The 26113-nt window shown below is 38.7% G+C and overlaps 1 protein-coding gene and 1 pseudogene across 11 annotated transcripts in view; one reads left to right on the forward strand and one right to left on the reverse strand.

Annotated features, from left to right (window-relative positions):
* Positions 1-26113, forward strand: part of Adamts6 (ADAM metallopeptidase with thrombospondin type 1 motif, 6) — a 211818-nt gene that overhangs the window by 178039 nt on the left and 7666 nt on the right. For 9 of the 11 annotated variants that reach the window (NM_001108544.2, XM_039102549.2, XM_039102551.2 and 6 more), the window contains 4 exons: positions 3363-3492; positions 12178-12382; positions 18250-18426; positions 20869-21025. In NM_001108544.2, the coding sequence (NP_001102014.2) occupies positions 3363-3492; positions 12178-12382; positions 18250-18426; positions 20869-21025 (669 nt within the window). Of the gene's footprint in view, positions 1-3362; positions 3493-12177; positions 12383-18249; positions 18427-20868; positions 21026-26113 lie in introns of those variants that run through there. The other 2 variants (XM_039102547.2, XR_005500311.2) reach the window with 2 other exon arrangements.
* Positions 13598-14197, reverse strand: C1h11orf98-ps1 (similar to human chromosome 11 open reading frame 98, pseudogene 1; annotated as a pseudogene).

The following is a 26113-nucleotide window of genomic DNA, read 5'->3' on the forward strand; positions in this document are numbered from 1 at the left end:
AAATAAATTATCTATACTTTCATTGCTTTATGTAACATGGAGAGGATTGTATAAAGACAGCTTTTATGCTAGTAACTTAAGGTTTTTAAGAGTAAAATACAGTCAGTATATTTTTAATTTCATCAATTAAATTCTTATATCATCTGCTTCTCTCCAGGTCATAGGGACCCTGAGCTGTGAAAATGTTTTTCCCATTAGGTGTGCACTGAGTGGTCATGTGGACATCTTATGCATGTTGGTAATTAGCTATGGATTGAAAGCATACTAATTTTGTGTAGCTGGGTCACAGTGAGGTTTAAAATAAACTTAGCAGTGTGTGACACATGACTTTAAAGTAGGTTACATGTACATGATGCATGACCATATGCAAACATTCTAAACTCCATTTTTCTTGTTCATTAGATTATTTCTATTGCATTTTCTACTTTCTAAAGTTAAACGTTATATTCACCTTTACTTAAATATTGTGTTTCAAAATATGTCCATTTAGGTTCATTTGTTTATAGTTATCCTGTCAATAAAAACAGTCAACCTGCCAGGTGTGGGAAATATGAATGCTATTGGATGAAAACAATATAATGCTGTGGGGTGATTTGAAATATGTTAATGCCATATTGATACAACATTTTAGAAGACAATTAATGAGTATAAGGGAAATACCTTTGTAAAACATAAAACAATTTTAGTTATCCTATCAAGGACATTAATTTTCATTTATCAAAAATAGCATGCTGAAATTATAAAGACCTAGAAGCCCCTTAGTTCCTAATTTTAAGGATATATGGAATGTGCAGCCAAAGATGAGTCAACTTGTACTGCTTACTATGAAGTTCAAAATCATTTAAGAAGCACGAGTGTCGTGTTCTGTTGAGTAAATGATGCGCCAGCCACATCGAGGTGGCAGATCTACTTTGTGAGTCCATGCACTGTTGAGTAAGGTATAACCATCGAGTCTTACTGGGTAATCAAAGAGTTCTAGCTCCAGAGCAATGGCATGAGACTATTCTCAATGCTTACTTGGCTCAGTGTAGTTTTGTCTATTTTCTCAATTTGTAGCAATAAATATTACCTAGAAAACATTTTTGAAAGTACACACATAGCTATAATTTGTATAAAAGTGAAATGTAGATCTCCACTAATTACTTCTACCATTCTGATCTGCGATTCCAGTTGCAGAGGACCTGCTTTTATGATAAAGGCTGCTTTAGGTAAATACATGTGTAATGCTCACTTAAAGAAACTGAACTTTTATCTTAACCTTTAGAAACTAGCTTCTGGTTTCTATCACTGAAACTAAGCAACATAGATTCCATTTCATACTTTTAATGTGTGTTCTATTCTGAGAATCAACCAATATACTGTATTAAATGCCAGCATTTGTGTTCCAAGAGTAGCCACATTTAATGCCTTTTAGAAATACACACTAAACCTAAAAAATCAAGGCCTATTCTTGATATAAATGAACATTCCCTTCAACTGGCTAGAGTTGTTTGTCAGAGCAGTTAGTAGCTGAGCCCTGTGACTAACGGTAGAGGAATGTGACCTGGTGGCCACATGGACATAGCTATCTGCCCACAGGAGTGACACAGTGCAGAGGTAATCTGTTGACGAAACATGGAGCATCTGGGAGTGGATCATAGCTATGCTTCTTGTGAATCATTCTTCCCTCAAAAATCTTAATTTCAATAGTTAAAAAATTCCACTGCTGTCATCTAGAGACTGGGAGAGAATGAACACAACATACTTTAAGACGTTTGCCAGTGAACTGTTGGACTACATTTTAGACCCCTAAACACAGGTGACTGAAGGCAATCCTAGGAGTCTTGAGTCACTGAAAGTAGTAAGACTTACCTTCTTCAGTAACTCACCATCAAGACGGAAGCTGTAGCAGTCAGTCTCCTGGGATCAGTAGACTGAGGAGATGTTCCTGTCAATCACATACATTCCAAAGGCTTGGCTTACTGTGACCAACACATGACAACTGATGCTTGCCCAAGAGGGAGGCAGCCTCTGGAGAAGTATCTGGTGCCTAATTCTTCAGGGAAAAGTTTCCTTTGTCAAAAGATCCTTTTTCATAAGAATTCCCATGTTTGTGAACAAATCCCTTTTTTAAAAAGGATGCTATAATCACCAGAGGAAAGGAAGGGGTGCATGGAAAGGTGAGACAGGCAGACAGGTAGACTGATGGAAGAGCGTACAGAATTAGCTGGCGTGCAAACCTGTGCTTCCCTGAGTGCTGTGAGTGCTACTTTTACATTTACTTATGTGTTCTAGGAAAGGAGAGGGTAATTTCAGGGAAGAGCTTTATTTGTGCCTTTATGTCCATTTCCAGGATTAAAGTGTTAATGATGAATGATGTTTTTTGTATGATCTGAAACACTTGTTTCTCTTTGATATTGTGAAATATATGTCTCTTATTGCTTGATTTCTGATACTAAGTAAGTATATATCAAATCTTTTCACAAAGAATGTTTATAAATAAAAGCCTCTGGGTGTGTGTGTGTGTGTGTGTGTGTGTGTGTGTGTGTGTGTGTGTGTGTGAAAGAGAGAGTGAGAGAGAGAGAGAGAGAGAGAGAGAGAGAGAGAGAGAATACGTTTCGTGAAATGTGAGCAAGTTGTAGTGGATATGTCTGCCAATAATCATAAGCATATGCATAAGAATTTTTGTAAATTGTAGGATGAGGATGTTTTTAGTTATGCTAATAAGTCACATGGACTAATGTTTAACAATAAGTGTTTTGTAAATCAATATTAGAATGAACTGTATATGTTACTCTTTGACAGTGGTATAAACAAGAGGTATCCAACCCTGTTAAAATAAACAGACCAGTTTCTTGCAGCCCAAGAAACTCTCTAACTTGATGAGCTCTTAGAAAGATGCAGTCATAAATGGAGGGAAATAAGTGAAATGTGTGGATGTGATATATTCCTAATTTAAAATGACCTTGTTTCATCCTGTCCTACAAAATGTCAGAAAGTAAATTAGTCCTTGTTGCTTTGTTTTTAAATACATATGCATATGCATGCATTGTCTTGTACTGAAATGTATATTAATACACTTTATCTCATGATATTTTGGAAAGTTCAAGGATTTTTAAGGAAAGCATGAAGATGTACATAAAAATGGGAATATTAATTGCAGCTTCCAAACGTCCATGGTTCTGAATACGGAAGCAATCGTGTTGTCTAAAGCTTGACTGTAATCAGCAGCACTTCTGTCCTGTTTAGAGAAATAAAGTTTCAGAACAGATAGCACAGCAGTGATCCAGTGAGCTTGACTGCCCAGAGGAAGGAGCAATGCATGCCTCACCTTTGGAAGGGAAACTACTCTCCAAGTAAAGATGCCATTCCTTTTTTTAAAGGTGTCCAAAAACAAGAAGTGGTCTGTAAAAGATTGGATGACAACTCCATTGTCCAGAACAATTTCTGTGACCCTGACAGTAAACCACCGGAAAATCAAAGAGCCTGCAGCACTGAGCCTTGCCCACCTGAGTAAGTATGACAAGAAGTGAAAATTCATTTCTTTGGGTGCAAGAAGAAAGCATCATGCATTCATATTTGCAAATACATACCTTGCCTCTTGTAAAATTGTATGGTAGTTCCTGTCGAGTGAGACATACAAAGCAACCAGAGTGTAGACAGACGTTTTTGGAAAGACCATTTACTTTTCTTTTTCCTCTTTTCTGCTAATTAGCTTTGTAAACTCATCTCAAAATAAATCTTTAAAGCGATGTAAAACAAGATGGTGGTCAAAGTTCATGGTCTAGGTTTGTCCCAATAGATTTGCATACCTTTGTGCAACTGTGAGTTCAGCTCAGCAAGTTAATACCCTGGCGTTCAAGATTTTAAATACCACACCAGGCATTTAGTTGGAATTTTAAGGCTTCTGGATGATGATACTGGTTACATCTGTTTGGGGTTGTTGTTATTTTATTTTGTTTTGTTTGTTTGGGGTTTGGTTTGGTTTGTTGGTTTGTTTGTTTTACTTGTTCATTTTTTTTCAAGACAGGGTTTCTTTGGGTAACCCTGGCTATCCTGGATTTATCTTATTTTTGTAGACCATGCTGGTGTTGAACTCACAGAGGAGCCTGCCTTTGCCTCCTAAATGCTGGGATTAAAGGCGTGCACCACCACTGCCAGGCTCCCAGATTACAAGCTACTCACCATTACATCTACACCAGTGTTCTCAGCCTCCCTGATGCTGGGACCCTTTAATAAACACAGAGTCTCACGTTGTGGTGCCCCCAACTATAGAATTATTTTTATTGCTCTTTCATAACTATAATGAATCATAATATAAACATCTGATATGCAGGGTATCTGACATGTGACCCCCCCCATAAAGAAGTCTTGATCCAAAAGTTGAGTGCCACTTCTCTATACATTGTAGAGCTGAATTTCACAATAAAGACTTTTTTTTTTTGATTTGGTATTTCCATAGTTGATGGGAAATACTAGAAACATTACTTTTAATTTTAAAATATTTATATTCTTTTTTTTCTTTTAATCCCTACCCCTCCCCTTCTTTATGGGTGTTCCCCTCCCCATCCTCACCCCCATTGCCGCCCTCCCCCCAACAATCACGTTCACTGGGGGTTCAGTCTTAGCAGGACCCAGGGCTTCCCCTTCCACTGGTGCTCTTACTAGGATATTCATTGCTACCTATGAGGTCAGAGTCCAGGGTCCGTCCATGTATAGTCTTTGGGTAGTGGCTTAGTCCCTGGAAGCTCTGGTTGCTTGGCATTGTTGTACATATGGGGTCTCGAGCCCCTTCAAGCTCTTCCAGTTCTTTCTCTGATTCCTTCAATGGGGGTCCTATTCTCAGTTCAGTGGTTTGCTGCTGGCATTCGCCTCTGTGTTTGCTGTATTCTGGCTGTGTCTCTCAGGAGAGATCTACATCCGGCTCCTGTCGGCCTGCACTTCTTTGCTTCATCCATCTTGTCTAATTGGGTGGCTGTATATGTATGGGCCACATGTGGGGCAGGCTCTGAATGGGTGTTCCTTCTGTCTCTGTTTTAATCAATAAAGACTTTTTTAATTGTATTAAAATGAGAAATTATCTATAATGTCTATATTATTGGTATTATCTAAAATATATCTATAATATATTTAATTGTAGTATTACCATATTAAAATATCTGATTAAATTTGTTTCCTAATTCCTTTCCTGTTGTAGTTCTGAAATGAAGTTTCTTGCTTAAAGTAGGGGGTGGAATTCAAGAGAAAAGAATGTAAAATTGGAAAATTTTAGTCTAATTTTTTTCTTTTTTGAAAGAAATGGTACATATCTTTATTAGTCAATTTTTGCTAGCTCCCTTTTTTTTTTTTTTTTTTTTTTTGGTTCTTTTTTTTTTGGAGCTGGGGACCGAACCCAGGGCCTTGCGCTTCCTAGGCAAGCGCTCTACCACTGAGCTAAATCCCCAACCCCTCTAGCTTCCTTTTTAATTTCTTCTTTCTTTGTTTGAATTCAAACAATGAAAGAGAAATTTTAAATGTTTGGAATGGTTTATATAAGATTCCCAGTAGTCATTCGTGGGCTAGGGATAATCGTCATAGACTGCTGTGGTTCAGTAGGGCCGGATGTGAGTGTGGATGTAAAAGAACAGTGATGGGGTGCACAGATAAGGGAAGAGTAGCACTTCTCTAACACCAGTGTTAGTATTTTAATGTACGTAATTTCCAGGGCTTTCTATGTACATACAGACATGTATATGATATGAAATGGCATGGTCTTTATATGTTATGGTCAATTCTTAGTATATTTTGAACATTGTCTTTGACGGCATTTAGTAGTTATGTCATTGTTTATTTAAATTGAATTCCAGTGTTGTATAATCTTGTTCTGGTTAGGCTCTTGCTCTCCTATAATACCGCCACACTAAACAGTTTTGCCACTAAAACTATGTTGTACATAATTATACCCTCTGCAACATAAGGAGGAATACAATTTCTAGCCAAGTAAGAAAACATTTCAGCACTGTGACACATTGTCAAATTGTTCCCCAGAAAGATTTTAAGAATGTGCACTTCAGCTTGTAATATATAAATGCCATTTCCTTGAACTAAATCCTGAAATATTTATTTTTATTTTTGAGACAGAGTCTCAATATTTAGCCCTGGAATGTGCAAACTGGCCTCAAACTTACAAAGATCTGCTTGCCTTGACTCCAGAGTGCTAGGCTTGAAGGCAAAGCATCTGCTTATTTTATGGAGAAAAAAAGATGTGACATCTGATTGCTCTTCTGTTTCCCATTTGTATTGTTAATTACTAGTCATTTATCAAATAAGTATGCTTCTTTGCCTTTTCTTTTTGTTATCTCACTTTATAAAAGTATAATTTTGTTACTAGTTATGTAAACTCTCAATATATTTAAAAACATTAACTCTTTTACTTGTATGTCAAATAATTTTCATAGTTTATTATAGGTTTTCTTACATTATTTATCATGTTTCCATCCATTTTTAACTTAAAAAACTCAAAAATAGGCCTGCATGTGCTAGGAGACAGGAGAAGCAAGAGTTTAAGGAGTCCAACACCAGCACTGGCTATGTAGAGCATATAAATCATCCTGTCTTCATAAGATTCTTTCTCAAACAACAAAATAGAATAAAGGGAAGCAGAAAAAAATGAAAAAAAATTTGGAAAATATAAAATTTCTATTAATTTCACTAATATAATATTTAATAGGTCTCACCTACTCTATTATACTTACAAAGCTTTTCTCTTGCTTTAGTGTACTCTTTTATATTCTTAGAATATTTCATATTTTGAATAAGTCAAATTATGGAATTATAATTTGAAGAATGAATCTATATTTTCTAATATAATTAAGTTAAAACCTTTAGTAGTATTTTTAATCAGAAAGTATCTTTTCAAATCATAAATTACTTTTAGTTTTTTGTTAGACTGAGAGCATATATAGGTAGGTATGTATAGAAAAACAAAGGACAGTAAGGTTTCGCATTGAAAAGGAAGACTGAAGAATAGAAAAAAGATGTCTTATTAAGAAATAGTGTGTGTTTGGGAGATGTTAAAGAGTCAGCAGAAGTCGCACAGGGGCTCCTGGGAACAGCTTTCTAATGAAAAACTACAGCAGCCATGGTACTGGATTGCGTGGAACTAGAAGCCATGATGTAGGCTTACATAGTAGAAAAGAAGGAAAGCATTAGTATTAAAGGATGTGACTGGTGGGAAGCCAGTGTCCCTGACAAGGAAAGGAGGCTGAGTTGAACCCAGTGGAAAAGGCCAAGAGTCCAGTCTTTATAACAATACTATCTTTACATATGAGCTTATGGGTAAGTCATTAATATAAATATTATTCCTTTATAGTACTGTGGTTTCTAAATTTGTAGAAACCAAAGAAATAAAAACAAAAGCCGATACATTGTAGTAATACTGAAACCAGAATTTTAAAACATCAATTAATCAATAAAATATGCACAACACTATTTGTTTGGTTTCTTCAAGACTATCTGAGCAAACAGATATGAAGTCACTATCACATACATTGCAGTAAGAGAATTATAAACAACCATGTAAAAGAAAGCCTGGAGTAGGAAGAATGTGTTTGTTTGTACAAAGGACTGAACCCAGGGACGAGTGCATGTCAGCCAGGTGCTCTCCACTGAGTCCTATTGTAAGCCGTTTTTAACTTTTGCATTCTATTTTTAAATGTGATCTTATTAAGTTGCCCATGCTAGCCTTGGACTCACTGTGCTTCTCCAGCAACCTCCTGCTCTAGTTTGCCAACTAGCTGAGATGATAACCCTATGCTACTAGGCTCCGTTAAGAGATGCATTTTCATCCAGGGGCTAGGTTTTACTTGATAGAATCTTTTATGGTTTAACAATTTTATGTTTGACAATTATTTTGAGTCATTGGACCTCATCCATGAACAATTATAATGTGTTATTTTAAGTTTAGAAAAAGACTCACAAGCATTCTCTATAAAACTATGAAATTTAAGACTAGGAAGAATCATAGAATTAATCTTAGCCAACTCTCGTCATTTCACAGATGAGAATTTTCATCTCTGATGTTTTTCCCATTACACCAGACATCACCAGCATTCTAAGTTACAAACCAAATGTCTAGTGGCACTTATGTGTCTAGCTTTGTTTCCCTCATCAAAGCATTTCTAATTGGCACAATTTAAAAGATGCTTATTATATTGCTATTCAAAAATTAAGAAAATTCTTTGCCTATAGACTGCTTATAGTATATGGTTCTATGCAATCTTAGTTTTACTTTCCAATTATTAAATAAGCTTTTTAAACCTAAGAAAATTACAGCATATTGTAAGTAAATAATAGGTTATATAAATACTTGTCTCTTGTTGATGAAAGATGATAATGCCAAATTGATTAAGGAAGACACTGCCAAATTCTGAAGATTTTCTTAATTTTGTGATGCATTTATATAGGGAATAAAAAGTGGTTAGACTTGATAGTGAAATAAAGGGTGGAAATCCTTTGTCTTTCCCATCCCCACAAATGCTGGATATTGAATACATAGTTCAAAACTGTTTTTTTAATATAACTAATAAGTTCACTTTTTTGCTATACCATTTTCCTTTAAATTATAATACAAAAAAATCTGGTTTTATGAGGAATTCTTCAAAAATGTCTGGTTTTATCAACTTTAGATCAAAATTTTATGTAGTTCATCTCTTTTCCCATCCTCCATGTATTATTTTCTTAATTATAAGCATTATAATAGAATGAGATCTGATTATACAGGACACAAGTCACTCTGTTTTCAGATGTTCAAACATTAATCCTGTTGTAGTATATGCCTGTAGTCTCAATGCTTGGAAGGCTGAAGCAGGATTGTTGGCAGTTCAAGGCCACCATAGGATTCATAGTGAGTTCCAAATCAATCTGAGCTACAGAATGAGATCTTGTCTGACAAAAACAAATGAACCAACAAGAGTAAACAAACCTCCATACATGAATACTACTGATTTTAGCCCTAATGGATAGTAGACATTTTGATCACTAGATGTTGAGAAGAGGCCAGACATGGTAGCGCACACTTTAATTCCAACCCTTGAGAGGCAAAGGCGGGCAGATCTCACTAAGCTCAAGGCCAACCTGGTCTACATAGTTAGATCCTGTCTCAGAGCAAACAAACAAAAAATGACTAGACCTTGAAAAGAGCTCAGAAAGAGCCAACTCTAAGATGTCTCAGGGTAACGACCCAACAGCTGATATTCCCAGAATATTTTATTACAGAATCTAAAGGCGAGAATACAGAAAACAAAAGGAAGGCCATCAGTGCGTCAGACATGTAAGGAAGGAAAAGAAGGAAGCAGTAATTCTAAGTTAGACAGAGGACAGGGAGACTGAGACACACACAATATTGAGGTTGCAACATTTACTTCCATCACTAGGCCATGAATAAGCTTTCAGAGACATAGGTAGGGAGAATGTGATGCATGCTACGGCTAAAACAGGAGCTGTGAAATGTGAAGCTTGTGATTACAGTCAGGAAAGAAGTTGGCAGTGTGACTAGTTAATAATTTACTTCCATGTTTTCTAAGTTGATGAGTAGACTAAGTGCCTGAGGAAATACTTGACCATAAAAGAGTGACAGAGAATAATAAAAATAAATAAATACTAAAACTATAGGAGTGTCCCAGGCCTGTGCTCTAAAGAACAGCAGTGCTGCCCGAGTCATGCTGCCATGAGCACCGGGGTGTACGTTTGAAGGTCTCCATCCCTGTTACATTCTGAGGCCTGATGAGATCATGGCTGGGAGCAGTATGACTGAGCTTTCTGTGGCTGAGTCATTCACATTTCTGCTTTATTCCCTGATCTTGGTGACGAAATCACTGTTGCAGATTGAATGTGGCTGGCATGCAAGTGATTAATCAGTACACACTTTTCTCCTTACCAAATATGGCATTAACAAGTTGGGATCATGTTCATTTGTGGGAAAAAGAAAGAAAAGAACACAGGAAACACTTTAAATCTCCTTTGGAAAATGACTTATCAGAAAAATATGGCACTATCAATTTTTTAACTCAACATTAAATTATAATTTTAAAAATAAATTTTAAGAAAAAATTCTTCAAATTGGGAAATATATTTTAAGTTCAAAGTTGATTATGATATTTATAAATGCCATTTTCCTTATAAAATAGTAGTAAGACAAATAATCTTGAACAAAAGCCATTTTGACTTGGTGGGCTAAATATAGTCTTCCATTAGGATGCTGACACTCTGATGTCTCTGCATATTGCCTTTCCTGCATGGTGGACTTTTGATCAAAAAAATAGTGAGGATTGGTTCGTAAGCTTTTCCCACTCCTCTCTCTGGGTAGTTTCATACCCAAGAACATACGCATAACAACTGCATGGCTTGTAATCGTAGATGGAAGTCAGTATCCTGTGACATATACTCTGTTTTCTACCACGTTACAAATAAGATTCGGTAGAAGTACCAGTTGACAGGGATTCAAGTCTTTGTCCCTTTGTTGCTCCTTGTATGACTTCGGAGAACTATTTTTCTAACACACGATCTTAGTTTTTAGTCACCTTTTGTTTTTCTTTTGTTTTGTTTATTTGTTTGTTCTATAGAATAAAGCAATCTACCTTGAAATACTTATTGGGAATATAATAATATATATGTTGGTCAAGATTCTGGTGGTAATAAAGACTATACATGGACTGACCCTGGACTCTGACCTCATAGGTAGCAATGCATATCCTAGTAAGAGCACCAGTGGAAGGGGAAGCCCTGGGTCCTGCTAAGACTGAACCCCCAGTGAACTAGACTGTGGGGGGAGGGCGGCAATGGGGGGAGGGTTGGGAGGGGAACACCCATAAGGAACAGGAGGGGGGAGGGGGATGTTTGCCCGGAAACCGGGAAAGGGAATAACACTTGAAATGTATATAAGAAATACTCAAGTTAATAAGAAAAAAAAGATTCTGGTGGTAAATAATAAGCTTCAACTTGAGTTAACTTCGTTCAATGCATAAGGCTTATATCACAAAGCTCAGGAAAGAGTAAGGGTAGGTGTACTAGACTCATGGGCAAAGACATCAGCAGGCCTTCTCAGCTCCTCTGTTGGAGGGGTAACAGGGCCATAAGCAGCTCTAGATGTGTCCTCGTGCACCTCTGTGATAGGAAGGGAAAGAACTTTCACTTCAGCTGAGATGTAACAATTCCGAAGAAGTCTTATTGGCTAGAACTGGGTCATGGTTCTCAGCAGAGAGTGACAGTGCAGAAGCAATACCAAAACCCCTTGAAATTATGTGCATGCGAGGGTTCATTGATGACGTTAGGCAACAGAAAAGGAGTGGAGAAGTGTAGGACAAGCTTAAGACATTTGAGTTTCTTCCTACATTAATTATGGAAACCAGAAGCTCTTGGTTTTCTTTTCTGTTTTCATAGAACTGGCTTAGGGCTCCACTTTTGCAGAGGAATAATATGGACACAGATATCTGGCCTTCTTCTGTCCCTATAAGGACTATCAAGTCCTATTTCATGAGACTTTATTTCTAGAAATCGGAAAACAAATCCCCAGCTCCTTTAGAGTTTAGGACATGATCCCACTGTGAAAGAAGTCAGTACAATGTCATTATAATGAAAGTCTTTTCTGTTTCACGCTGTTACATTCCAGGCTGCCCTTGGTGGGGTATTTAAAACACCTAGCTATTGTTCCCTAGACCCTCATTAGCATATGGTCTTTATTCACATCCAGAATGTAAAACTGGCAGCTTGAAATTGGCCTTAGTGAAATCCTTACACTTTATAAAACGAACAGGGCAAATGGCTCAATTCATAACTGTCCCTCCCATGGATAACCAGTTACTAAATATTTATCAGCATGTTCTAGAACTTTTAAATAGATTATTTAATCCTCATGGAAATCTTATGAAGTAATTTTTATCTTTGGAAATTAATGTTAAAAGAGAGATAAAGCAAAAAGTTTTAAAAACACATTGGGTATTATTAGTTTGAACTTAGTTTCTGCTTGCTTAAAGCCTACCCATTGCACATTGAATGGCAACCAAGTGACAGCAAACAGTGATTTGCCTAATGGCTCTCACATTTGTATTATTATATCAAGTGAGCTGTTAGTTTTTCTAGGGAAAGCATGAAGTTGACTCAGCTAAAAGTCTCTCTGCACCGAAGACACTATTCTCTGTGTTCTTCCATGTATTGCTTCAGATGGTTCATTGGTGACTGGCTAGAGTGCAGCAAGACTTGTGATGGTGGGATGCGCACAAGGGCCGTGCTCTGCATCAGGAAAGTTGGACCTTCTGAGGAGGAAACACTGGACTACAGTGACTGTTTAACACACCGGCCTGTGGAGAAAGAGTCCTGCAACAACCAGTCATGTCCACCTCAGTGGGTAGCTTTGGACTGGTCTGAAGTAAGTAAATCTAAGGCTGAATGTTTGGATGTCTTATTTATCAATACCAAAATATCTACTATTTAAGCACAACTGAGCATGGATCTTAGGCTAAGCAAGGAAGAACTACCCCGTAATGAATTTGACCATGTTGTATTTTATTATTACTTGTCCAAAAGTCGAGGCTTTTGAAGCAAAGAACTCAATGAGAAATTGATGATTAATTTAAGAAGTCCATGTAAAGTGAATTTGAAATAGTATTGTGGTGAGTACCCTTAAGAACTGGTTTCTTTCTTTCTTTTCTTTCTTGCTTTTCTTTCTTTCTTCCTTTCTTTTTCTTTCTTTCTTTCTTTCTTTCCTTGTCTGTGTGTGTGTGTGTGTGTGTGTGTGTGTGTGTTTCACAAACTCAATGTCAATGATGTGTATTTTGTATTTTAAACTGAAATTCAAAGGGAGAGTCAAGAACTTTTCTTACCCTGAAACATACTGGGGACTAAGAGAGGCCTTTTCTAGTGTTTCATTTATGTTCAATTTTTCCAAGTAATGTAATAGCTTATTACGTAATTTTTAGGTATGAGTTCTTTACAAATCAGTTTTAACTTGTGATATGTCTATGTTTTTACCTTTTTTTTTTTTTTTACATTTGTTCAAGTGAGAGAAAAAGAGTACTTGCTATGGTGCATGTGTAAAAGTCAAAGAACAACTTACAGAAGCTGCTTCTCTCCTATAACATGTGGATTAAACTCAAATCATCAGGCTTGGTGGCAAGTCCCTTTACCAACTGAGTTATTTTACTTGCTTAGACAGCTTTACATTACATTTATTTCTTTATTTGTACATGTACATGTATACATGAAGACTTGCTCATGTCATGGTATATACAGAGATTTCAGAAGATACCTTGTGGAAGTCAGTTCTCTTCCAGTATGTAGGTGCTAGGAACTGAATTCAGTAGTCAGTCTTGGTGGTAAACACCTTTGATCACTGGGCTATTTTACAGGTGTTTCCTCTGTGATTTTAATTGCTTCTGTTTTCTATCTAGAGAAGAGAAAGGAAGCTGAGGGATGTAGCATACCAAAAGGTCGACCTGAGTGTTACATCTGTTACATCTTTATTTATACTACTATTATATATAATCTGACTAAAATGAAATGGGGGCATATTTGTTAACAACATGATATAAATTGAAGCCACCTAAAAAATGATCTTGTGCATAACAAGATATTAAGCAGTTAATTCTTTTTTTTTTTAAGCACTAAAGCTTTATTACAAAAGGAGTTAACTGCTAGAGAGGGCCCTCTCCAGTCTTTCTCTGTCCTCTTCAATCCCAATATATACCTCCAGGGGAGATCAAGGGTCCATTATAGAAGAGGTGTCTGGGAGAATGAAATATGGTAATATTTTTTTCCAAAGTCCTCCAAATCCTTCTAAGTGCTGTTGAGAATCTTCTGGTAGAAGAGGTAGGAACTTTAGCTTTTATTGTCAAGATTTTCCATATCTACCTCCTGGGGAGCTTTTATTTTCTTTTGTTGTTTGGGCTTTGGCTGACTAGACCTGGTTGACTTGGAGGGAACTTCCACTTCCATGTCTACTTTTTCTTTCTGGGCAAGTCGGATCTGCTGCAAGAGTTTCCCGCGCTTCTTCCCAGAGAGCGTGATGCTGGCACGTGCACTGGATACACGGTTCCTGAGGTAGTGTTTCGTAGTCAGCCCTTCGTAGTCGGCCCTTCGTCTATCACAGCCGCGACCACCTGGCGTCGATCCCTGCTAGTACCCTGCGGCGCTTGAACAACTTCTTTTTCAGCTCAGTCCTGATCTTTCCTCCCGGAGGTGCCATTGCTACACTCCGAGGCTCACTCTAAGCAGTTAATTCTTAACCCATCAATATGCATGATACACACAAGCATGCCAGCACACACACTATACCAGTGACTCTCAACCTTCCTAATGCCGTGACCCTTTAATATAATTCCTTGTGTTGTGATGACCACCCAACCATGAAATTATTTTCACTGCTACTTAATGACTGTAATTTGCTATTATTATGAATCATAATGAAATATCTGTTTTCCAACGGTGTTAGGCGACTCCCTGTGAAGGGGTTACTGTGACCCACAGGTTGAGAACCACTGCCCTATACTCTTCACATTTTTAATAAAAGAGCTGAGTCCTTCTGTAATATTGATTAATGTTAAGGAAAATGGATAAGGAAAATGATTCTTTCAAGTTGATGAAATAGGATGCATATTAGGTTCTATTCTATCATATCCTGCTAGAAACACTGTGCTCCTTGCTTTGAAAATTTTCAGTAGTCAGAAGCAAACAAAAACCTTAAATATATTTCTTTAGGACCTCTGTATGTAACTGTTCCCTTGCTCCTTGAATGGCCTTGATAAAGATAATCCCTGGGCAGTTGGGCATGGTGGTCACACACTTTAATCCCAGCAACTGGGAGATAGGCAGACAAATCTCTATGGGTTTGAAGCTATCCAGCCAAGGCTACATAGAAAGACCTTAACTTTCTCCCATTAAAAAAAAAATATGGACCATAGAAGCCAAATTCTGAGCAGTTGTGGTTATTCATAGAATAGCTGGGAGGAATGTGGGTGTTCTCTCAAGCTGTCTGGCTATATTTCAATCTTTGTAATCACATCCTGAGCAGGAGTGAGTCATAGTTTCAGTCAAGCATATGGCATTGGTATGATAGACATTGGTAGTGGTAAATATTAAAAAAAAACAAAAACAAAAACAAAAAAAAAAAACAAACCACGCTAGTGCCAGCTTCAGCAGACCACATGGCATCTGCAGGGTATTTTCATCTCAATCAACAAGCATGTCAACCGACTCGCCAAGCTCCCAATCTCCATCCCACCCTGTCAGCTACTCTCTGAGCCTGGCAGCAGCCACCCTCTTGCGACTCTCTGCTGTGGACTCTGCTCGCATTTCCAGCATCCACCCCCTGTGCTTATAGTCACGACTCCCAGTAACCTGTTAAAATCAAAACTCAATAAGCTTGTAATTTAACAATCAGATTTATATAAGTAAATTCTGACCCCACAAAACGTCCCCACAATAAACTCATAACCAATTGATAATGATATAAACTGCCCACCTAGATAAGACAAATTGTTCTATAAAAATCCATTCCTTATGAAATACTCATAACTACCTACACAGATCTGGGTCACCCTTCTCTGCCCCTATCTTGGTTCTTTTCCTTCCTTCTTTCTCCTCTCTCTTCTCTCCTCTCTCTAAAACTCTGTGCCCGCCTTACTTTTCAACTGCCCAGTCACAGAGCTTGCCTTACCTTTGCCCGCCCTCACCTGCACATAGACAACAATCCACAGTCTGTGGTTTCCCACAGGGAGCATGAATACCTGAATTCATCTGAGAATGAAGTGCATTGATGACAACAGCCATTCTGCATGGTTGTGAATAGCCACGCCCAATATGAGAACATATAGATGGTGACGAATAATGATGACAAATTTGTTATGTTAAAACCCACTCGTTTCACACTGCCATTGCACTTTTGTTCTCAAGTGAAATAACCAAACACACTCACCTTGAAGACGGCCTTTAAATGGCATTGAGATGGAAGCTTTTCAGTAAATATAAGGTGTCCTACTGAATTTAATCTACACAGATTAAATTTAGACTTCTTTTGTAATTTTTATTCTACTTTGCTGGTCTCTGAAATGATGCTCTCAGTGCTTAAGAAGCTCAGGGGCATCCCTGGAAGCTGCCTGAGGCGTACATACCTGCCGAGGACAGAGTCACGTTTCTGACACCATGTCTAAGATGTGTGCAGAAATGCACGGTTCTTCCCTTTATCCTCTGGGACCCTTGTGAGATGCTTGTCCTCTGAAGTTCATAAAATGTGTTGTTGTGAGGTAAAAGCAGAACTATTAGGGAGAAGTAGTATCATGTGGGAAATGTTATTTGCTTGAAATGTAATTGGTGATGGAAATGAAGACAAATCATAACTGAAACGAGTGGGAGGAAGGAGAGCTGGCGGTTTGTTTGGGAAGAGTGTGGCAGTAGTGGGGTATAAGGGTGTTGCTTTGACTGTGAAAATGAGCAATACATCAAGGTTTTTGTCTCTTGATTTTAACTCCTATCTTTGCCTCCCATGAAGGGATCTTAGAATTTTGTGTTGTCCTCCTTAAAAATATGTCTTGATGAATCTTTCTCTAAATTGGAGGAAATATTTTCCATTGCTGGATTCATTGTGATAAAGAGACTTTATAGAATCCTTGATTTTTTTTAATCTGAAAAACAAAAACCCTCAATATTTCTCCCTTTCTATGCCGATATGCCAGGCTCAAAGACTATGCCTAATAAAACTAGCCAAAAGCCAATGATAATAAAGCACACAAGAATTTAATTTCTATGCCCTCTCATAATATGTGACATTAGCCTGTGTTGCCACGCCTGTCTGCTAAATAAGAATACAGGCCTTTCATGCCCCACTCAATTCCATGTAATTCCTCTAGACCAGCCTCCATCTTCCTAGCACTGCGGTCCTGTAATACAGTTCCTCATGCTGACCCCAACCATCAGTATCTTTGTTGAGGCTGTAATTTTGCTACTGTTAAGAATTGTCAGCTATCAAAAACAATGACTTCATGAAATTCATAGGCAAATGGATGGAGCTAGAAAATATCATCCTGAGTGAGGAGACCCAATCACAGAAAAACACACATGGTATGCACTCATTGATAAGTGGCTATTAGCCCAAATGCTCGAATTACCCAAGATGCACAGACCACATGAAACTCAAAAAGTATGACCAAAATGTAGATGCTTCACTCCTTTAAAAGGGGAGCAAAATACACATAGGAGGGAATAGGGAGGCAAAGTTTGGAGGAGAGACTGAAGGAACAGCCATTCAGAGCCTGCCCTACATGTGACCCATACATATACAGCCACCAAACTAGATAAGATGGATGAAGCAAAGAAGTGCAGGCTGACAGGAGCCGGAGGAGGAAGGGTTAGGGGGCTGATGGACTGGAAACCAGGAAAAGGAATAACATTTGAAATGTAAATAAGAAATACCCAACTTAATAAAAATGGAAGGAAAAAAAGAAATATATCTAATAAAAATATTAATTAGAAAAAAAAGGAATTGTCAACTTGTTTAGAGATAGAAGTTTGCCAAAGGGGTTGCAACCCACAGGTTGAGAACCGCTGCTATAGTAGATGAGGAAATATGTTTGAATGAATGGTTCAAGTAACAGTTTGCACTTGTGTATAAGGCCCTCACTCACGGAGAGGATTTGGAAAAGGTTTCAGTCAACCACTGCATTAAGAGACATGTAAAGGAAAAGATTTGTGACATAGGAAGAAGTCTTGTTTTCTCACTATGAAGAGCAGACACGTAGTTCTTAATGTTTGTGACTTATGGACATGGGGAAGTCCGGAGTTATTTGTGCAATAACCCTTTCCTGCAGGCATATATTCTTAACACTGTGAAAATAGTTGATCTACTCCACTGCCAACTTGCTCCACAAAGACACGTTCTTGTGGTCCACTAATAATATAAAAGTTCCCTTTCAAAGACTACACCCAGTAAGCTTCCACATTCCAGAGCTTAGCAGAATCTTATCACGGCTGAAGGGGGCCAAGAATAGGAAAGAATAGATGAATAAGCCTATCCCTAATAAAAGAAGAAAAGGTTAGCCAAGAAAAGCAAACATTGATTTAAGCTCTTAAAGACCTTAGGGAAAAGATAAAAATACTTCCCTTTACATTGACTGTTGACGGCGCTTCATAACTGAGAGCGTTTTCCTAAATGTGTATTTTACACATATGCACATTTACTTCAAGAGTTTCTTCACACTTTCTTGTATTTAAATTGTTGTTAGTTAATATTTGTTTTATTTCCAGTGTACTCCAAAATGTGGTTCAGGATTCAAGCATCGGATTGTTCTGTGCAAGAGCAGTGACCTTTCTAAAACGTTCCCAGCTGCGCAATGTCCAGAGGAGAGCAAGCCTCCTGCTCGCATCCGCTGTAGTCTGGGCCGCTGCCCTCCTCCCCGCTGGGTGACAGGAGACTGGGGCCAGGTAAGGCAGCCAGATGTGGGCTCGTTTGAGATACAAACCGAGTTTTTTGATTTGATCATTGTGGAGGCTTAAGAGAGGAGTAAGAATTAACTCATAGGAATCCTAAGTATGAGATGGATCTACCTGTGAGACTACACGGGCCCTGGGGACCAGCTGTGGACACGTCGTCACTTAGGCACATTCCCCCACATCTGTGAACAGGCCACTCTGCTGCCAGCATTATTGCTCTGGTGACCATTTGGGGGTTTTGAGACAGGTCCAAAACTTTTTGTATGCCACACTGGCTTCAAACGCACAATCCTCCTGTCTCAAGCTATTACTAACAGGAGTAATAGGTGTGCACTACCATCCAACCCCCATAAATCCCAAGTTCACCTGTCCTCTGGATCCTACCATTTCAAGTTCAGTGTCAAATGGACTCAATGAACAGAGCTGTAAATAAGCCACAGCACTGGACCCCTAGTCCTCAACTGACTCCGTGAAGACCTTAGCTTTCAGCTTTCCTTTCATAAGGTATATAATTCCTCCTAACCTCACAGGGAAGCTTGTGGGGACTTAATTAAAATACCCATGGGATTGATAAGATAAAAGATTAATAATACTTATAATTCAAATTACTTTTCTCTGATGTATACTGTGAGTTAGGAAGCAATAAGTAGGACTTTTAACATGTGTCTTATAAATTATATCAAACTATTTTATCTAAGTATGAGATAGATCTACCTGTGCATTAGACATCCCACTGCTAATATTGTATTTTTCTTTTTTAATAATAAAAATAATCACTTAATTGTTGTAAGTGATGGGGGTGCTAGAGATCAAACGCAGGTCATGAGTTTGGGTGGCTACTGTCCTTACCCATTGAGGCTTTCTGCTGGCCCAGTTCCTATTTTCATTCTTTCCTTCATTCCTTCATCCTTATATATGCTGTTAATTTGTGCTGTCTTGCTATCGGCCATGTTCAATTCTATAAAAAAGCACAAAGTAGCTATAATGCCTATATTAATAAAATTTAGTCATTATACAGTATATACATATATACATATTTCAAAATGTGAGACCATTCATAATAAATGAATACAATTCTATCAAGTAAAAAATTACTTAAAAGAAGACCAAATTGGTATATTTTATGTAGTAGGGAAATTAAGCACTGTTCTTCCAAATATCAAAGAAAAAATCTGTTAAGCCACGTTAAGAAAATAATACACAGCCATGAATGGCCACTCCTATCCATAATGCCAGCATTTGAGAGACTAAGGCAGGAGGCTCTTGAGATCAAGGCCAACCTGTACTATACACTGTGACTCTCTTTTATAATAATAATGTCACAGAAAGTAAGTTGCCAGTAGCTGACAAGTGGCTCAGTAGGTAAATTGCTTGCTGTGTAAGCATGAGAGCCTAAGTTCTGATCCCCAGCACCCACGTAAAGAGGCACATGCAGTAGTATGTGTCTGTAACCTCAACACTGAAAAACTCTTGTTGCTTGCTGATCAGCCATCTAGCTGACTCAGTGAGCTACAGGTTCAATGAAAGATACTGTGTCATAAAATAAGGAAGAGAGCTGAGCTACTGAGGAAGATTTCCAACATCAACTTCTGGCATCCACATGCACATGCACATACTTATGTGTACATATACACATACATCGCACAACACACATATACCACACACAAGGAAGAAATGGATTTCTAGGTAGCCCGTTCTCATGGAATAGAGCAGCACTCCTTTTGTGTTTTCCCTGGAAGATGGCCAGTATCCAGACAGTATATGGAGACACTGCTGTGTCCAGGCCTATGGGAATAAGTGTGATCATAAGATAACCCAAGTTCCGCATCTCTGCAGAATCATCTAGTTTAATTCACAAATTCTCAAGTGGACTCTGCTTGATAAGATTAGGCATTCCACTGCTAATATTGCATTATTAACAAAATGCTTCACTGGGAGTTTAATGGTACATAACTGACATTGTGATGTGTACATGCACACATATGCCTGAGCATGTAGAAGTCCTAGGGCAACTCTGGAGTCAGTTCTCTCCTTCTACCTTTATGTGGATTCCAAAGATAGAACTCAGGTCACCAGGCTTGTGGGTAAGAGCTTTGCTCACTGAGCCACCCCATGCATCCCTGCCTCACTTCTTCTATGAGATAGCCTCCTTACTCTCTTCTTAATTCTGCCAAACTTGTTTGGAATAGTTATGGCAGCCCAAGAAATTGCCATCCCTTGTCTTCTGAGTACTATCTGGCTTCTGTTTTCTAGAACAACAATTCAATTCTTGAGTTTTGAAACCAATTCCATAGTAAAATGAACGAGTCATATGCCTCTCAATAATGATTGCATAGGGTCTTTAAAAGTTAATGTGTACAATAATTAAAAATAATACCTTTTTATCTGATAAACACTGAAAATCAGTATTTTTTTCAATATCTTTGAATTTAGTGCTCTGCTCAGTGCGGCCTTGGACAGCAGATGCGCACTGTCCAGTGCCTCTCCTATACTGGACAGGCATCTGTTGACTGCCCAGAAGCTGTTCGGCCTCCATCCATGCAGCAGTGTGACAGCAAATGTGATAGCACCCCTCTCTCCAGTACTGAAGGTGGGTACCTCAGAAAAGCCTGACTCCGACTCACCGCTACAGTCCCAACACCTGAAGAGTCCCCTGACTCACACTTAGGGTATAGTATGTTACAAGAGTTTGTGAAAGCTGTTGTATGACCTGCCTATAACCAGGAACCCTTTTTTTTTTCTTTATTGGATTTCTTTTTATTTATTTACATTTGAAATGTTATCCTCTTTCCCAGTTTCCCCTTCAGAAACCTGCTATCCCATCCCCCTACCCCTGTTTCTCTGAGGGTGCTCCCTCACCCACCCACCCACTTCCTCCCACCTCCCCACCCTGGCATTCTCTTACACTGGAGCATCAAGCCTTCACAGGACCACAGGCTTCTCCTCCCATTGGTGCCCAACAAGGCCATCCTCTGCTACATTCACAGCTGGAGTCTTGGGTCTGTCCCTGTGGACTCTTTGGATGGTGGTTTAGTCCCTGGGAGCTCTGGTTGGTTGGTATTGTTGTTCTTATGGGGTTGCAAACCCCTTCAGCTCCTTCAATCCTTTCTCTAACTCCCCTGCTGGGGACAGTTCAATGGTTGGCTGTGAGCATCCACCTCTGTATTTGTCATGCTGTGGCAGAGCCTCTCAGGAGACAGCTATATCAGGCTGCTGTCGGCATGCACTTCTTGGCATCAGCAATATTGTCTGGGTTTAGTGGCTGTATATATGTGGGCTGGATCCCCAGGTGGGGCAGGCTCTGGATGGTCTTTCCTTCAGTCTGTGCTCCACACTTTGTGCAAGAAACCTGTTTTCTCCTGATTGTTTCATTATAAGTTTATCATTAAGTCACTCAACATCTGGAAAGAAATTGACATGTCTTTAAAATGACATGTCAGAGTGGCTTCTCTAAGGTCATCTCTAACTTAGTGTTCTGGTTTGCCAGAACTCTGGAAATGCTTTCTATGATGAGTCCATTCTTATAAGACACGGTGGGACACGCCTTTAATCCCGGCACTCAGGAGGCAGAGGAAAGCAGATCTCTTGAGTTTGAGGCCACCCTGATCTAAGCAGTAGATTCCAATACAGCCAGCACTCTGTAGAGAGACTTGTCTCAAAACACCAGAAAATGAAAGACAAATTCAGAGTTCTTGTGATACATATAAAGAAAGCATATGTTTAAAGATGTGCTTTAAATACCAGTTTCTCATTGTAGAGAAGTAAAAAAATTATTCTATGAAGGCTAATAAAGGAGAGCAAGGGTCTTTATACTTTGAAATTTCTTCCTTTTTCTTTTACACTGAGAAATCCTTTTATCAGCAGATGCTAGCCAAAAATCCTGAATTTTATCATTTAAGTAAAAGTACTTTGTCCATGTAGCTGTCATTCAAAATATCTTGAATGGTACTATATGTGAGATTTTAGAAGTTACCCAGAATATTAAAATACTATAGCACAGTCAGGAATTTCAGGCTCCCACCTTATATCAAATATATGCACAGGCTCACAAACGGCGTCTGAAGCCATGGATAACTATATAAACTACACAGAGTCCTAGTTATATGGCTCTGCTCTTAAAACGCACATAAAGGAACAAAAGATTATGAAGTCCAATAATTTTCTAATGAAAACGAAATGGTTATTCGCCTCTTCAAAAGATGTCTGCTCCTTTAGTTTGCTCTACCTCGTTTGAAGAATGTGCTTAAAAATATGTTCATGGTTTTAAAGTTTCTTTAGGATTTTATTTGGAGAAGCATAATCTTGTGTGGTATGTACAGAGACCTTGCAGTCTCTGGCCATATCTGTCTGTTATTTAAGACACCACACAATGCATTTGTTGTAATGTATGTTACATTTTAAGAATAGCGTAGCCATATCCCACATTAATTTAGCATTATGTTTTTAATTTGCACACCTATAGCTCATCTACTCTGTTGGTGTTCCTACAGTAAGGTGTATCCTACAAACATAACTTCCCATGTCCTGGAAATACTTCAAACTGTAGAGCGAAACAGAAGCTGTCTCCTTGAAAATAGATGTCTAAAAGTGATCTCTCTTCTATGAGACTAGTGCAAACAACTTTGACTCATTGTAAGCTATTAGCAACCCATCTTTTAGGTTTAGGAGGTCTTTCTTTTACTTCAGAATTGGAAGATGCAAGGCTAAATGGGAAAGAAGATGTAATTAATCCCTTAAACTACTCTGTATATTTGATCCTTTAATTCTATTTGATATAAATATGTAATCTTTCTGTATTATATATCTGTATATCTACAATCTGTGTAATAATCTCTTGTGACATATTATTACTGACAAAAAAAAAAAAGAAAGAAAGAAAAAAAGGCCGTACCCTCAACACGGGCACAAGAAGTGATGGTATTAGCCCAGATTACAAGTCTAGGAAGTAGTAGACTCACAAGGCAGGATTTGAACTCAGATTTGGTGGAGCTTTGAAGCATGTTTATTTTCCCTGTATTTACATGGTATTCATTTTTGCTGAGAAGGCGTTTTTCTATAGAACCTATGCTGGCCGGGTATTAATGATCTTAATGCCTCAGTCTTCCAAACTAGAATTATAGAAGTATGCCTCCACTCCCAGGTTTGTTTGTTTTGTTTTGTTTTTTGTTTGTTTGTTTGTTCTAATTTAAAAGGAAAAGTAGATGTGCTGTGCAAAGTGGTTTATGTAGGTTCTAAGGGAGATCCAACGAAGACCAATGACTTCACCGTTTTGGATCAAGCATCTTGCACAGACTGAGTGGTCTGTGAGCCAGCTATAATGTATTATTGGAGCATTCCAAGGTATAGTCAGAAAGCATTATTTGACCCAAATCAAAGTTGTCATCAACAAAGAAAATGGAAAGGCGTATGTCAAGAGAGGGTTTTTACACAAACATAATGACTTGGTTTTGGAGATCAAATTGAAGAAATAGGATGGACTTCTTAGGAAAAATCTGAAGGACCAGTTTCTAGTTAATAATGCAGAGTTGAAAGAACTAAGCTATGGATCGAGTCAGGCTCCCTTGACTCTCAGGAAGAGGCCGGTGGAAGGCAGTTCAGTTCTGCCACTTCAGAGCAGGTGAGGGGAGCTCTCTCGGGATCTAAAATGCTGCCCATGCCTTCAGACTTCTGTGGATAAAATGGTCTGTAGTTAAAACCTTAAGAACTGTTTTAACTATCCAGGTAATGGTCACTCACCTACTCAATATTTTATTGTAAAAACAATAAAGTTTCAAATGCACAACAAAGTTGAAAGATGGCTTCAGGGAACACCAGCGATTGCTTTGATACTTCAGGAAACTTGCATTACTTTAGATCTAATCCATCCTTCAAGGTGATAAGGGTTTGGGGTTTTCGTTTGCTTGTTTTGTTTACAATACTCTTTATATATACCTTGCACACTGTCTTCTCTCATTTCTACCTCCTTACATTTCTGCTTGCTCCCCTCCCCCACAAACCTCTCCACATACATGTCTATTTGTTTTGTTTTGTGGCCCACTGAGATTAATCAGGGCCATATGTGTAACCGTGGGTTTGGAACTATCCGCTGGAGCCTGGTGAGCTCAGCAGACGGCACATAGCTATAGACAGTGTTTTTAGAAAACACACTCCATTCATTCTGCCATTAATCCATTTACTTTGCCAGACACCAAGACTAGGGAACCACAAAGCTCTGTCCACAAAGAAAGCGTAATTTAGTAGGGTGCGCAGTATTTCAGCAGAGACATAAAGAAGCTCTTCAAGTGCACAGGGATGCAATGAATGAACCGACCATTCACTGCATAGTGAGCAGGGTCTGGGCACTGGTTTGCCAACCGTTTACCAAGAATACGCTGGAATGTGGGATATCCCTGCCTCAGACAAGTAAGTACAGTCATAATGGAGTTGGAGTAAGATAAATAAACACACACACACACACACACAGAAATTTTTAAAATGGAGGGATGTCTAAGCCAGTCAGAGACAATAAGAGAAAGCAGAAGCAGGGCATCAAGACATTAAAATGGCAAAAGGAGATAGGAGACGGGAAAGGGTGGTGCAGTTTGCTGTGTCCAACATCTGCTTTTGTTCTCTCTGAAAGCCTTCAGTGAAAGGTTAAAACTTCATAGGCAAGCCCCTGACAGGCCTGACAGGCTGCCACTGCGAGGTAACACATCACCGCCAAGCATGAATCATACACAGACCAGGTCCCACAGCATTTAAAATGCAAATTTTCCAAGTGCACATGGGTCTAGCCCACTCAAGCTCCCCTGAAATTAAATTCTGTCTCCTAATGCCATCTTATCCGTTGTTCATGCCATTTCACGTTTCCTCACGTTTATACGGGAAATCTCTTTAGCTTCTTAGTAGCACAAGGCACTCTGTCGTCTAGTATTTGTTGCTGGCAGATAGTGATTCATGGTGTCCCATGAGCTAGTAGTTAGTCCAGAAAGCTGTGGGTAGTAGCATTGGTCTACCAGCTTGAGATGTCACATGGTGGCTTTGCTGGGTCTCAGTTTCCCTCAGACACACTTGTCTGAGAAAGTCTAACCAGCTCCACACATCTCCTAACAAAATTTATGTAACAAATAGCCACAGAATTTAGTCCTTAATATGGAATCTGCTGTATGAAAATCAGTAAGAAGGACAAGAAATGTCATTTGACAACTTAAGTTTAAAGGAGATAAGGAAGGCAGGATTTCTATTTTCCATCATCACTTCAAGGAGCTACTAACCCACTTGGCATTCCCTGCATATTCCTGTCACTTGAGTTGGGATTACACCATCTTGAATGTGGGTGGCATCCAGGGGGTCATACTGAGGGGAGAAAGAAGAGAAAGAAGGGAAGCAAAGCAGATGGCGGTCATCTACATTAACTTGGAACCAGAGTAGAGTGGGGACTTGTTAGTTCATCCCTCGCTGCCCAAATGCATCAAGTGTCATGTGAAAGTCCTCTCATACCAGCTCCTGAACTGCATGTCTATGCACTTCTTAGCTCTCATTCATTGGTGGGCTCTCCATTGCCATGGACAAGTTATCAGAAGCTGATCATAGTTTTCTAATCCAAAAGATAAACCTTAGATGCTCAACCTATAACTCCATTTGCTGTATATACTCTTGTGAGTCTTTCAAGGGAATGCAGTCTGTCTGTATTCATTCT

Source organism: Rattus norvegicus, chromosome 2, assembly GCF_036323735.1.
Source record: "Rattus norvegicus strain BN/NHsdMcwi chromosome 2, GRCr8, whole genome shotgun sequence".
NCBI classification, from domain to species: Eukaryota; Metazoa; Chordata; class Mammalia; order Rodentia; family Muridae; genus Rattus; species Rattus norvegicus.